At 43.5% G+C, this 15,772-nt stretch overlaps 1 protein-coding gene across 1 annotated transcript; it reads left to right on the top strand.

Moving 5' to 3' along the window:
- The first annotated feature begins 7,288 nt into the window (after window positions 1-7,288).
- KCNS2 (potassium voltage-gated channel modifier subfamily S member 2) lies at window positions 7,289-14,334 on the top strand. The gene is made up of 2 exons (XM_036741786.1): window positions 7,289-7,966; window positions 8,900-14,334. The coding sequence occupies exon 2, from the start codon at window positions 8,936-8,938 to the stop codon at window positions 10,367-10,369; it is 1,434 nt and encodes a 477-aa protein (XP_036597681.1). The 5' UTR covers window positions 7,289-7,966; window positions 8,900-8,935; the 3' UTR covers window positions 10,370-14,334.
- The last annotated feature ends 1,438 nt before the right edge of the window (window positions 14,335-15,772 follow it).

Below are 15,772 nucleotides of genomic sequence, written 5' to 3'. Positions count from 1 at the left end.
GAGACAGGCTTTAGCAGTGGGGTGGAAAGAGAAGAAGCCTCATGACTCTGGAGCTGAGCCCTAAAGGAAGCCAAGAATTCCAAGAGGTGGGAGTTAGAAGAAAGAGCTTTCTAAGCACAAGAAATACCTCGTTCAAGTATAGATAGTTTTTTTTCAAGGAGTTTAGCTAAGGAGGAAAGCAGTGGCATAAAAGCTTAAGGGCATGGAAAGATCTAGTGAGTTGTGTTTGTTTTTTTTTTTTTTAAGGATAGGAGAGACATGTTTGTAGGCAGCAAGGAAATAACTAATAGCAGTGGAAAGAATGAAGATTAGAAAGACCATGGGGATGATAGTATAGGCAACCTGCTAGAGAAGATAGGAAGGGATGAGATCAAGGGTACAGGTAGAAAGTTTGACCTTGGAAATCCCATGGGCTACCTCAGCTTCAGAGGTTGTTTTTGTCCTTTGTTCTCAAAGAGGACCAGAATATCAGGGAAGTGATGACATGGCTTGCAGTTGACTTTGATTTGATCGAGGGAGGGCTGTGCAAGGTCACCAGCCTCACTTTCTCCTCCAGAGCCATCTGGTTCCAGTGGCCTTATAATCACCAGGATGATTAGAGATGGCCCAGGTTGCACTGGGAGATCCTGCCCCTTTCAGGCTAAGGTCTTTTCAGGTTCTCACTTTGAGTGAGGTAAAGCCCATTCAGTAGATAGGCCTCTTTAAGAAGTTAATCAAGGGATGGCCCCTTTAATCAAAAACTCAAAAAAAGAAAAAAAAAAGAATCCAACTGGGAGAGGAAGACTCTCAGGGTTCCTGGCCAAAAGAGAAAGTTACTATTTAGTATTTACATTCACTCTGTGCTAGGAGCGCAGGGATCTGTTGTCCAATCTATGAGCTCCAGAGTCATCTTCAGAGACTGCAGTGAAGAAGATAGTTGGAGGTAACATCAGAGGGATGTAAGAGGAGGTTGAAGGACTTCTCAACAAATAGCCTTATTTTTTTCGGTTAAGTGTGAAGTGATGTCCTTAGCTCATAGTGGGAGGAAGAGAATCATGGGATTCTTGAAGAGAGAAAAGAAAGATTTGGAAAAGCCACTGTTGGTGATTGGAATAAGGAATCAATTAGGGAGGAACAGTTGGATTGCCTTGCTACTGTAGTGAGGGTTCAGTTGAGATTAGCCAGTCTAAATTTGTAAGTGTGGTTTGCTTGGTTTGTGATTTTCTCCAGTTCTGTTCAGCAGCAGATGAGTAGTATCGAACGAGGCAGGTGGTAAGAACAATCAGGGGTTGGGGTTGGCAAGGCCAAGTGGAGGAAGGCAAGGGAACAAAGCATTTGAGAATAGTAGAGAAGAGTGCAGAATTATATTGATTGACTAAAGGGGTGAGATTGGGAAGGGAGGAGGGCATAGATGGTGGCAGGGCAATGTTGTAGGGCTAATACTGACAAATGGAGAGACTAAATGTCATAGCAAGGATAGATTTGGGAGGAGTGGGGCATAGGGAGAGATGGGAGATAAAAGATTATACTCAGATAAAAGAAACTCAGTTCTTAAACATAAAAGCAGAATACTTGTTGGGTGATGGTAAGATGAAAAGTATGACAATAAGAGCTAGAATTTATATGGGGTTTTATGGCTTGCAAAACACTTTAATAATATTATCTCATTTGATCCTCACAACCACCTAGGGAGGCAATTGCTATTATTATCCCCATCTTACAGATGAGGATACTGAGGCAAAGTTTAAGTGACTTGTCCAGGGTCAGATGCAAGATCTGAACTTAGATGTTCTTGAGTCCAAGTCCAGCAGTTTATGCACTGCACCATTGCTTTGTGTGGTTGTAGCAAATTAGAATAGATCACGAGTACTGAGTAGATTCAGGAACTTGATGATTTGAGGGATCACCAACATGTGTGTTGAAATCCCTTAGAATGAAGGCAGGAGTTAAGGTGGAGTAAAACACTGAGTCAGGTATTGAATCCATTGAGAAAGGAGGAAGAATATCCTGGGAGCAGTAGATAACAGTTACAGGAATCAGGATTGGGCAATAAATTTGGATTGCATTTATGTCAAAGGAGGAAAGGTACTGAGTGATAATGGTGGAAGCAGAGTCTGAGTGTGGCAATGAGGAGCACAGTGTATTCTGACACCCCTTGTGATCAATGAGCCAGAGGAAATGATTGAAAGTGTAGCTAGTACTAGAAAGGGAAGCCAAGATATAGTGTGGTCAAGTGAGAGCCAGGTATCAGTAAGAGTCAGAAGATGGACGCAGCATGAGAGAGGAAGTGGTGGAAGATGGGAGGAAAACCTAGTTTTGAACTCTACCTCAGACATTTAATAAGTGAAGGATACTAATCACATCATTTAACATCTCTAGGCCTCAGTGTCCTCATCTATAAAACGGTACCAATGCCATTTGCCTCATAGGGTTGTTATGAGTTTCAAATGAGATTGTTTATAAAAAGCATTCTAAAACCTTAACGTCTTTTATCAAGGTGAGTTATTATTAGATAATCTTTCTGAACTCCTTTCTCCACAAGGCAATTTCTCCTGCTTTTTCCTCATTAACCAATAACACCTATCCAGCACCTACTTCAAAAGGTGCAGAGCGGGGTACAATGATGAATGAGGCATGGTCTATACCGTGCAGGAGTTTCAATAGAGCTGAGGATCTCAAGCTCTAACTTAAATTAGGACAGTCCATTAGTAGTTTCCTTAAGGACCAACAACTTTCTCCTGTCCCTCTGTCCTCAGGGGAAGGAGTGAATGGAGGATGGAGTGGGGTGAAAGGGTGACTAATGATCCTAGAGAGTGAAGACTGAAGAAGCAGTTTCAGCCTTAGGCAAAGGAAAGTAAATGATGCGTGACTGACAGCAACAGAGGAAGGAAGGCTGGTGGACATCCTGGGTGGAAGAACCCAGTGACCATGCTGCTAAAGGGATTCGTCAAAGGCACACACATGCCTTTGGATACCTGGAGGGAGCAGTGGAGACGAGCTCTTTTCTGCTTTGGGGAAATGTAGGTCAGGCAGATCCAGTCTGTTCAGCTGCCACTCCCGCCAATGCAACCCCCTCGCCTATGCTGAAGAAGCTGAGCCCAAGATGTGTGGGATGCGGCAGAGAGATCAGTGATCTGGCAGGAGTGAAAGAGAAATAATAGGCACCCAGGTGCAGGGGATTTCGGCTGTAAGCCATGCCTGGGGTTCATTAACTCCTGCAGGCCTGGGTTCCCTTAGCTTCCCTTAATGCCTTTCCTTCTCACCATCCCCTTCCATGAACACACACACTGCACTCTATTACTGTCTCAGCCAACCTCTACACAGCAACACAGTTGAGATCCTGCTCCCACAGAAGGGCACTGTATTTTAAGAACAGGGCATAGACCTTCAAACAAACAATAAACAAAAGCAGATTCCTTCTGAAAAAAAGGGAGGAAGGCATTTCCATTTCTCTTCTGGCTGTAGTCATTGGGAAATAAACAAGTGACTCTGCCTGTCACATACACTTAACCCTACACAAATGCAGCTGTCAGGAACATAGTGCGTCTCCCTTGTCCTTTCCAATAAATAAATGATGTGCTGAAATAACCCCTTTCCCACTGGGCCTGAAGACTCAATCAATTCCACCTGTATAGGGAAGGTCAGGCATTTTGCTCCTCCATCCTTATAAGGAAAATCAAAAAAGAGACAGCTTAAGTAACCTGGCAGCGACCCAGCCACGTATCATGGCTGTCTAGCATGAGTAACACAGTTCAGCTCCTGAGTTCACATGAGGCTCTCTGCCAGGCATGGAAAGGGGTAGGTTAGAAGTACACACATCAAAAGCAAGAGCAGGGTGGCAGTTTGGGGTTAGCAGGAGTATAGGGTAGAGAAAGAAATGGAAATAGGGAAAACAGAATACCCCAGTTGTTCACTGATAGGGTCAAATGGAGGAGGACATCAAGAATCCCAGCAGTCCCCCAGTGGCAGATTGTATGAGTGTGGAATTGTGAAAATCAAAGAGAAAGAAGCCAAACTGTATTCCATGAGAAAGCAGGAGAAGTTTTGTCAAGGTGGGGTTGGGTGGGGAAATCCTGCAAAATGAGGGTGAGAAAGAACAAAAACCAGACCTGAATGGGAGGAGGTAAGCAGATCGGCAGATTTAGGAAATCTAGGGACCTTGAAAACATCTAACAAAAAAGAAATGGCAACAAGAGTTTTTTTAAACTCAGAGAGAAGAGCTTGAAGGAAGACTAAAATAAAGGAAGAAGGGAAGGTGAGAGCAGAAACACACACACACACACACACACACACACACAAAACAAGACAAGGGGAAAAATAGTGAATAGATAGAGAGCTGTGAGCCACACAGAGAAAGAAGATGAGGTTTATGCCGAGAGAGGGAAGGAAAAACAGAGACAGCCTACCACATAGGACACACAATAAGCAAGGAACTGAGGGTGACACACAGCAGGGAGACACAAATATAAAATGAAGCAGAGAGCTGCACAAAGCAGGGGGTGGGAGTGATATAACAGTGGAGAAAGAGACAGCAATATAGTTAATAGATATGCACAAAGGGAAGAGCTAACACAAAGAACAGAATACACACATAGTGAGGGGCTGTTAGACACTCAGCAGACACACACCAGGAAGTCTGTCATGGATATGACATGCATAGGAGAGAAAAATATTAAGGGAAAAACATAGACAAAGAAAACCGATTAGGGGTGTGTGACATATTTAGCAGACACACAGAGACCAAAAGAGAAGAGGAAAGTACATGCAGCCAAAGCACAGGAGATAAAAGAGAGGAAAATTTAAAGCCAAAGAGCAACAATAAAGAATACAGGGGATGCACACACGCACACACAATACTTTGAACTTATACAGTGCTAGAAACATTTATGGATCAAACATACCAGAACATGTGGCATATTTGGAAAAAAACACACACATATCTAAAGATCTCTGGGGAAATGGCATACATTAGAAGCTAGATAAGGGAGAATATATGCTCTCTTATCCTCACACACCCTGAACATGAAAATCATGTAGACAAAGACTAGAGGGGTGTAACAACCAGCTGATACACACAGATAGAAAGAAGCATCACCTACAAGAATAGAACCTCAAAGTGTTCCTGACAAACACATATAGTAGGCAGATGTCTGAGACGACTGGGGAGAGGGGAACATTGAGTGAAGGTCAGCTTTGTGGATATAGATTCTGCACCAGAGCTGTGTTCCATGTTTAAAGATGCTACTGATGGTGATTTCCATTCAAGTGGGTGGGTGAGGCTGAGAAGATCAATGCAGAGCCAACAGCCTGCATTGTGTGCTGTGCACATGGAGAGAAAGGCTGCCTTTCCATTCACAGCTGCAGTGGACATGTGCAGAACCCAGCACTGTCTATGCATTCGCTTTTTAGGTTTGTGTTTTTCCCAATGCTTTTGATTGAAAGTAGCAAATCTATTTGCTGATTATTGCTTGCCAGGCTGGAATAACTGCTGCCATCGTTCTCTCACCATGCAGGTGGTCCTAGAGAAGAAGAAAGAGGAGAAACAGGCAATTCGACTAAGGGAAGGTAGGAACTACAGATCAATTCCCTAGGTCAATTCCAACCTGTACCCACCATCTTGAAGATGAAGATCGCTGGAAAAACAGGACCTCCCAGTAGAGCAGTCAAGATTTCAGCAGTATTTTCCTTGAGAATAGGCTGTGCCCAGTAGACATGGGAATGTAACTAGGATCGTCACATTGAATTTTTTTAGACCTTGATGGGAACTTAGGGGTCATCCAGTCCAGAGGTGTCAAAAACTTGCTGCTGCGGGAACCAGATTAAAATGTAAATGGGAAATGTTTAATAAAAGGAAAAAAAATAATACAACATAGATAATGTTGACTTGCGGTTTTCTAAGACTATATTCATCCTGTAGGGAACTATTTCTATTTTGAGTTTGACACTACTGATCTAGTCTAACTCCTTTGTCTTACAGATAAAGAAACTGAGGCTCAGAGAGGCTAGGTGACTTTCAAGGTCACACAGATAGAATGTGGCTAAACCAGGATTTGAGGCCAGGTCTTATGACTCCAAACCCAGCACTTGCAACCTAAACTCCTACATGGCATACACATACATATGGCTCCCATACCACACACATACACACACATACATGCACATGCAGACACATACATACTACACTGTATACTCAGCACAATTCATTGCATATACAAATACAATACTGTAAAATAAACATTAAATGCCTATTGCATGCAGTGGGCTGTTTTAGGTGCTGGAGAAAACATAATACAAGCAGCAGTCTTTGCCCTTAAGGAATTAGGGAGCTAAGACTCTCACAGGTAGCTACGATACACAATATAACGTCATTAGACAGTTACAAAACAAAGTGCAATATGAAATCTGAAGGTGAAAGTTGTTACCAACTAGAGGTGTGGGGGAAGGCATAAAGAGGTGACAAAGAAGAATTCTAGGCATGGGAACAGCCTGAACAAATGTACAAACACACAGCTGCTACACCACACTCACATACACTCACAGAGCACTCTTACTATACACACAGACTTCCCTTGCTGTACACAGAGTAAATAAACATTCATACAGCTCTCATGTACATACATAGCAACCACGTTACACACTTATACAATACAGTTCTCTTACACACTTACACACACACACACACTGTTCCCATATCACACACACACAGCTCCCACACTGTGCACACAAATGCATTCAGTTACAATGAGATTGGGCACCCACAACACACAACTCCTATTCTGTACCTACACACATACAACTTCTACAAATAGCACATGCATGTAAACACAGTTCCCATATTGTGCAGAGAAAGAGCTCCATGTTGGAGACAACACACATACATAAGGCTTCCAATTCTCTAAGCACCAATAGTCCGAAAAGCTAGGGGGGCTACCGCTTCCCGCTCTTGCCTCCTTCCCACCCCCCTTCGCCCATGCTGCCTGGGAAGCCTCCAGAAACTTTCTTCAGGCGGGAAAAAGAAGGCTTGACACCTTCAACCCCTCAGTGCTGTCCGGTTTTGGCATAGCCAAGAAACAACGCGAATTCTTCTCTAACTGTAGGTCGCTCTCACCCCCCACCCCAACCAGCCCCTGCCCTGATCTCAATGCCCCTACGTCTGCAGTCCAAGCTTCTGGGAAGGAAAAAAAGATAACTGGTTCCCCCCCAGGACCTTGGAGAATAAGGCCACCTGGGGCTATCCTGGGTTCAGGAGAAAAAGGTTTTGGTGGGAGGGGCCACAGCAAAGGGACGTGGGCTGAGGCACCTGTGGGGTTCACGGTAGACTGGAGCGGACTCCTTTGCGGGAAGAGAGTCAGTTGAGCGCTGAGGTGGGGGCATAGGCGGTGGTCGCCATGACGCCTAAGCTGAGTGCAGGAGACGCGGCTGTAGCAGCGGGCTGCGGCAGCAGCAACAACAGCAGAAGAGGCTGCTGGAAGGGTCTACCGGGATCCGGGAGCTGTCCCTTCAGCACCACCCGCCTAGCCAGGCCTTGCCCTCAGACTCCTCCAGCCCCAGGAGATGGGATCTTCTAATCTCCCGCTGCAGCCCACACCCACAGAGGCTGACTGACTGAGCGGGCAGCTCCAGCCCCCACAGAGGGAGCGGCTGTTCCTGCGGGGAGAGAGAGAGGTGGGTCTGAGGTCGGGGGTGATTCCCCAACAGCCAAGGCCAGGGAGCAACCTGTCAACCCTGGGCACGGACAGCTGGCAGTTCTCTGATCACCCAAGCCTGGAAGACAAGCAGGAGACATCGCCCTGGATCCCGCCTGCCAGACACACAATCATACACACACACACGAACACACACACACACACACACACACACACAGAGACACGCGCGCACACACACGAACATCCAGTGGGCAGCATCAGCAACAGCAGGAGCAGCAATGCTGAGAAGGTGGTCTAGGAAGTTTCGCACTTGGATCTTCAGAAGATTCCCGAGACTGCAGGTAAGAGTTGATTCCCTCTTCTCCGAGAATCGGCTTTGCCAGGGGGAGAGCTGAAAAAATCCAGGGAGCTCAGCGCACAGCGCACGAGGCTCTGGGGCGCGGAGCCAGGAAAGGAAAGAGGGCCAGGGTAGAACCGGTTCCTGATTAGCTGACAAGAAGGATGGAGAACTAAGGGAGGTAACAGGAGGGACACACACACACACACACACACACACACACACACACACGACTCCCCAGCTGCCCATGAAGAAGTGCTGGAGAGATGGAACACTCTAGGCAGGAAAAGTAGTGGTCGGTATTAAAGAACCATTTCCCTTATTATTTGAAAAAATAGACAGCAATTTTTTTTTGGCTCCAAAGCCTCCTACATAGCCATCCAAAGCCTTGTTTCTCTTAATCAAGACGTCCAGTTCCCAGGGAGCGAGCTGGATTGGGTGGGTGGGGGGAGCGAGGGGCATCTACACGCCTACTGGGATTCTATCTCAGCTTACGTTTACCTCCAATTCGACTGCCAGAATCAGAGATGCAAGGATAGCTCACTGAGCTGTTCAACGTGAGCAGAAAAATGCCAAAGTGTCAACGGACCGAAGGGACCTGAGGGACGAGAGGTGGGAGATGTGGTTAGCCATTGCCCCACACGACAGAAAAGCTCCGAGTGGGTATTGAACCAAGGGATGGGTCCAGCCCTCACGATTACAAGGAGGTCAATCCCCATCCCCAACTAGCCCAGAAAAAGATCACCCAACAGAAACTAGCAAAAATCTGGTCCATCCCCAGGAATAGTTACGTTAGAATGAGCGATGTGATCCTAAAAATCTTGCAGCTGGGGTAGGGGGGTGGGGAGATGAGAGGAGAGGGAAATCCCGACGCTAGTCATGCGCGTCTCTTCCCCACCGCCGCTCATCGCCTCCTCCCTGTTCACTCAAATTCCAGGTGTAGCTCCCCGCCAGAGTCCCGGGTTTCCCCAAGATGACGGGCCAGAGCCTGTCGGATTTGTCCGAAGCCAACTTCGAGGATAGCGAGATCAGCGTCAACGTTGGGGGTTTCAAGAAGAAGCTGCGCTCGCACACGCTGTTGCGCTTCCCGGAGACCCGGTTGGGCCGCCTCCTGCACTGCCGCTCCAAGGAGTCCATCCTTGAGTTGTGTGATGACTATGACGACGCGCAGAACGAGTTCTACTTTGACCGGAACCCGGAGCTCTTTCCCTACGTCCTACATTTCTATAACACAGGCAAACTACACGTGATGGGAGAGCTCTGCGTTTTTTCCTTCAGCCAAGAGATAGAGTACTGGGGGATCAATGAGTTCTTCATCGACTCTTGCTGCAGCTACAGCTATCACGGAAGGAAGATGGAGCCTGATCAAGAGAAGTGGGATGAGCAAAGCGACCAGGAGAGCACCACCTCCTCCTTTGATGAGATCTTGGCCTTCTACAACGATGCGTCCAAGTTTGATGGGCAGCCCTTGGGCAACCTCCGAAGGCAGCTATGGTTGGCCCTGGATAACCCAGGCTATTCCATTCTGAGCAGGGTATTCAGCATTCTTTCCATCATGGTGGTACTAGGTTCCATTGTCACCATGTGCCTCAACAGCCTTCCTGACTTTCTGATCCCTGACAGCCAAGGCAACCCAGAGGAAGACCCCAGATTTGAAATTGTGGAACACTTTGGGATTGCCTGGTTCACCTTTGAGCTAGTGGCCAGGTTTGCTGTGGCCCCGGAGTTCTTCAAATTTTTTAAGAATGCACTGAACTTGATTGATCTTATGTCCATCATCCCCTTCTACATCACCCTGGTGGTCAATCTGGTGGTGGAGAGCTCTCCCACCTTGGCCAATTTAGGCAGAGTAGCTCAAGTCCTCAGGCTCATGAGGATTTTCCGCATCCTAAAATTGGCCAGACATTCCACTGGCCTTCGGTCTCTAGGGGCAACCTTGAAATATAGCTATAAAGAGGTGGGGCTCCTCTTGCTTTATCTTTCAGTGGGCATATCAATATTCTCTGTAGTGGCATACACCATTGAGAAAGAAGAAAATGAAGGTCTGGCCACAATACCTGCTTGCTGGTGGTGGGCAACTGTGAGCATGACAACTGTGGGCTATGGTGATGTTGTTCCAGGGACCACAGCTGGGAAGCTGACTGCCTCAGCTTGTATCCTTGCTGGCATTCTTGTGGTGGTGCTTCCAATAACTTTGATCTTCAATAAATTTTCACACTTTTATAGGCGACAAAAGCAACTTGAAAGTGCCATGCGCAGCTGCGATTTTGGAGACGGAATGAAGGAGGTTCCTTCAGTCAACCTAAGGGACTACTATGCCCACAAAGTTAAGTCACTGATGGCAAGTCTTACCAACATGAGCAGGAGCTCACCAAGTGAACTAAGCTTAAATGATTCCCTACATTAGCCTGAAGGTGTGGCTCCATCATAATCATCAACACCATACTGCTGGTTGAGCTGCCTTTTGTGCTCCTGGCATGGCTCCAGGCTCCATAGGGTTGCAAAGTAAGGAGAAGACAGAGTCCTTCAGTACCTTACCATTCTAAATAGAAGGAGATGCCTGACCAGGGTACACCCACAATTGCTTCCACAGCATGTAGAATCCTTGATATGGGGTGGAGTGATTAACACTATACCAACTTTGCATTGAGAAAAATGCTAAACTTTGTGCCTGATGAGTATCCTGAATGCCAGTTTTTCTATACAAATCACTCATCATGTATCCATCCCTGGTGTTCCTGGTGCAGTGCTTTCAGTTTGCACTTTTGTTTCCAAGTTACCATGTGAGGACTGGAGAAAAAGTGTGTCTCTCCAGTGGGAGCACTTGTGAAGTCAGCAATGAAAAACTCAGATTCAACTCACAAGAATGTGAAAAAAAAATCTCAGTCATGCATTCACGTCTCAATTTGCTTCAATGCTCAAAACAGAAAATGTGAAATTAAGCACATATCACCAATGCAACTTTCTGTTTTTCTTAGAACTTAACCTATAGTTCTGTGGCTTGCATGGGTGCATATCATAATACTGTTATTTATGCAAATATTACCTCCTTGGAAATTTAATTTACTCAGTTTACACATGCAGTGAAAACTGATTCTAGTTCAAGAGCAAAAGCATTGGGAAGTTAGTGCTGGTCTAAAATCAGGCATGAACCTGACCCTTAGGAAGCTCTCTAGGCTTCTTGGTGTGGGAAATAGGAGTAGTGAGTTTCTCAATACTGGAGGATTGCAAATGGAGTGGGCATGCTCTAGAGGGATTTCTGCCTCAGGAATGGGTTGAGCAGGATTATCTCTAGGATTTCTTCCAACTCTGAGAGTTTCTTATTCTTTATTGGGAGTCACATTCATGAAGAAGGCACCCTGCTTCCCTGAAAGTCTTTCCAATGGGGATTTTACCTTAAGCCCAGTATGCATAGGCCTGGGATGAAAATATTTTTTTTTCAAGCTGTATTTCATGTTCTAAAGAATTCTACCAAATTCTGCTGGGTCATAGAAATTAGCAACTTTTTTCACTTGTCATTTTTAAATGAGTATGGATTAGGTTATTCTGCCTCTTTCAATCACTAAGAGGTTTATTTTACTATTTAATGAAAGTAAATATTTCATATTTGATATGAAAGGCAGTAGCTTGAAAACTGTCTTTTAGTATCCTCCTCTGAAATCTCATTAAAAATGAGCGCATGTTTATTTCTGAGCAAAATTTACTCTAGTAATTTTGCTTCTAGGATACATAATGTTTTATATGATGCTACATTTACCTTGTAAGGGGCTTCCTTCTTTGAAATGGGGAACTCATGGAACATAAGCATGTACTCAGAACACAGATGATATGTGCATGGAGTAGATTGCAGGGAAATATTATATATATTTTGAATTAACTGTCTTCCTCCTGGGAACAATGTAGGGTTGGGATGGGGAAGGGAGAGAAATGGGAAAATTGAAAAGGAAATGGTATAAAATATCACGACTAGTCACAAACTTTTAAAAAGTTTAATGCTGCATTAAGTACCTTGAAACTTCTAAGCATGTTAAAAAAAAGGTTAAAGGGATGCATCTATCCTATTTCCTTTGGTTCTCAGAATCTCCTTCTTGCTCTTTGCTCCCTGATTACAGGAGTCCTGAGCTATCACATAAAAATGTGGGTGGAATCTTGAGCCCCTTTGTATAACTGCTCTGTATCCATCATAGTATACGTTGTGTATTGTTTCCAAATCGACTTCTATTTTATGTCTTTGAAAAGATTGTAGAGGCAAGTGGCCTAAGCATGGAGTTAGCTAGGATTTTTGTTAAGGCTCAAATCCTTTCTTTTTATGTGGCTCTTACCTAAGTTACTGAATTTTGTGCATCTTGATTTCCTTACTTACTAGTTGACTGTTATCTATTTTGAAGGCTTGACTTGTATTGATGGACTAGATGGGGTCCATACTAACCTCATAGGGGTGCTGTGAGGAACCTTTAGTATTTGAAAAGTATCCACAAGATATTTGAGTGCTGAGTTACTGCTATTATTAAGAGGACTTTGGCTTGAGTGATTCTCTGAATGCATTAGGCACTTCTGATTGTAGATGTTGGTTCAAATCCTCTCATCTTGATGGAGATCCTTAGTAGGATACCTCCCAATATCTAATGGACAGTCTCTCTCCCTCCTCCCCTTTCCCTTCCTCTCTCCCTTCCTCCTCTTCCTCCTCCTCTCTTCTGTCTTTCACACACACTCACACAAATATGAAAACTGAAAAGACTGAGAAGCAACAGACTGAGAAGTTCAGGGCTGTTCCACAGATTTTTGCAGGCAAAATACCTGACTTTCACCAATATTTTCAGAGATGGAAAGCCAAAACTTTACAAAATCACCTCCTGATTGTTTTGGAGGCAGGTGATGTCAGTTGATTTATCAGGTATGCTCAAGAATGTTTTCACTTGCTAAAACTGATTTTATTGGGTCCCATACTGGGCATGTTATAAGGTGGCTATTAATTCCTTAATAGAGGCTTATTTGCAGGGAGACAGGACAGTACTCAATTACTCTCGATAAAATTTTTTTCTAAACAGTATTTCATCATAAATGATGAGGTGTTTCTGACAGTTGTATCCATTTTACTTAAGTCAGCTGGAAGGTTCACAATTCATTGTGGAAACAACTTGCATTTATATGGTGCCTTTCACCTGGGGGAAATACCAAAGTGCTTTAGAAACTGTTTTTAACCTCTCTTGTATATATAGAGTCATGTAGAAAAGGACCTTGCTCCTTCCTGAAGCAGTGGTAAATCTAGGACTACCCATTTAATAGACTAAAATAAGTCTTACAAGCGGCAGGTTCAGAGGGTAGGGAAGACTAACCTATGTGGCTTCAACAACAGACTTCATTTTAAAGAGTTACGTGACAAATAATCTAAATTGATCTGGGACCCAGGGAAAAAATGTTCTTCCTCTGAAACAGCACCATCAAATCACTAATGTCAAAATGTAGTCCAGACTTGGGCTTCTCAATTCACCTACAAAATAGCATTTGAGGTAGAAATCATCTCCTCTAGTTACTAGAGTTTGGTTACATTTCAAACTAGAAAGGAAGAAATTCATTAGGACTATTTTCTGTTTCACTTCTATAAAGAGTGCTAGCACAAGGTGTTCCCTTTAGCCACTGGCCCTACCAATCTGACCCACAAACCTGGTTTTTAATTGCCTTTAAAAATATTTTAGCTAGAGAAAGAGCTTGATTCCCAAGGCTATTGATTGATGGGTGCTTTGTGGACAAAAAAAGGTTTTCTTTGGGATGACAAACCTTTAAGTTGCTTGAAAGTCAGTTTTGGAGAAAATATAGGGGCCCATTTAAAAAAAATTATTATTACACAGTACATGATGGGGGCTTTAAAAGTTTTAGATTGGGAAAATATCACTATTCTGCCTGAGCAAATTATTTGGTTAATGTGGATTATATGGTTATAAGTGTGAGTTTTTCTTTTAAAAAAAATCAGCAAAAATAAAACCCAACAATAACATCCCCAAGTTTCATGGGTTTGCCACAAGGCAGAGGGATGTTATAATGTCAAATTCTAGAAGGTCTGATGCCCAGAAGGTGGTAATTGGTACTTAATACTTGGATTTATTTCTACTTGTCTTATTACTCAAATAATTTAGCCACCTGCTAATTCTCTTCTCATTTAAAAAATTATTTGTATGCACTTGGGTTAGTGATTATCTGTGCTGACTGTTATCTATTTTGAAGGCTCAACTTGTATTTCTTGTGTGTTTTTACCAGCATGACCTGTTACAGAGTTGTAATTTTAAAAATTGAGAATGTTGTATTTATGATGTCAGTGTTAACACTCATTTACTGAGACTTCAAGTGAACTATTATGTCTGATTGCTACACTTTAATCCTCATGCCTGGACTCCATAATGAGCAATAACACTCACATGCTTTGGAATTCATCCTTGAACAGTATGCAGATTAGAAAGAGAAAATTATTTAATTTTCCTTTAAAAATTTTCCAATTGCACACAGAGTAGCAAACATCAGAAGGAAATACAATGTTCAGGACCAGAATTCTTGATCAAGGAGGGCTGTGTGTTTTAAAAAATACATGGGGAAGGGGCAGCTAGATGGCGCAGTGAGTAGAGCACCGGCCCTGGAGTCAGGAGGACCTGAGTTCAAATCCGGCCTCAGACACTTGACACATGTACTAGCTGTGTGACCTTGGGCAAGTCACTTAATCCCAATTGCCTTGCCAAAAAAAAAAAAAAGGCAAAAAAAAAAAATACATGGGGAGGAAATGATTTTTTAAATCTTCCCAGAATAGCAGGTGTTAGGATGAGACTAAGTTCTTTTGCTCAGTAGGGTCAGAAATGCTAATGGAGTCATACGAGTGAAATTCCTTGGGGTCAGTACCTTTGTTTAGCCTCCGAAGCAGTAGATTCTCTTTGAAGGAGCTGTCCTCTCCCACAAAACTCACTACTTCCTCACTCAGTGTTCACTTTGAGTTCTCTGCTGGGACTTTCAATTGCAGGGTATCACATGATATTAATGGACTTCCTTTCTCCTCTGTGCTAACATCAATCCTGAATAGCAAATTAACTCATTAAATACATTAACTCAGCTTGGCTGGGTAGTAGTGATTACACAGGTTTGAAGGTTGATAAGCTTCCATTTTAACTCTGTTTGGGGGTTCAGGGGTGGTGAGGACTCTGAAACATTTCTTTTTAGCAAAACAAAGTGATATAACTTACACTGTGCAATATGATTTCATTTCATATTGACCCTGTTCCCTCCCATGTCTGCTTTAAGGAGAGAGAGTACTGGAGTCCTATCCATTCATATTTCTGCTTCAACTCAACAAAAATTTATTAAAGACAACTATGTGCCAGGTACAGTGCTTGGCACTGGAGATTCAGAGTAAAAATGAAACAGTTCCAACTCTTAAGAAGGTTAATGTACTTTTGGGTCTATCATTTCAGGCAGAACTGGACAGAGTATTTAATAACTAAGCACACACTTAGCACAGTACCTGGCACATAGTGAGCACTTAATAAATGTTTATTGATTGAAAAATCATCTAAATTTCACTGTCTTGCTACTGTACTTCCTTTGGAAAACCAGACTAACGATTTAAAGAAAAGTGAAATTCACTCTGGGTGCAGTTTTGAGGTCAACTTCCCAATTTGTATTTGGAATTTACTTTTTGGAAACTTGGCAGCACCCCATAAGGTTATCATGGGCTATTGGGAGTTAGTATGAGGAATCACTCTCCCTTTTATCTTCTAGACTAGAGGTAGATAGATCGCCTCTTGTATTACCATAGTTTAATTCAAATGGA

Source organism: Trichosurus vulpecula, chromosome 1 (assembly GCF_011100635.1).
Source record: "Trichosurus vulpecula isolate mTriVul1 chromosome 1, mTriVul1.pri, whole genome shotgun sequence".
Taxonomy (NCBI): Eukaryota; Metazoa; Chordata; class Mammalia; order Diprotodontia; family Phalangeridae; genus Trichosurus; species Trichosurus vulpecula.
This window is presented reverse-complemented; position numbering and strand designations above follow the sequence as displayed.

Bases quoted from the DNA above. Each gene is read 5' to 3' on its own strand.
- KCNS2 (XM_036741786.1), top strand. From the start codon at position 8,936: ATGACGGGCCAGAGCCTGTCGGATTTGTCCGAAGCCAACTTCGAGGAT.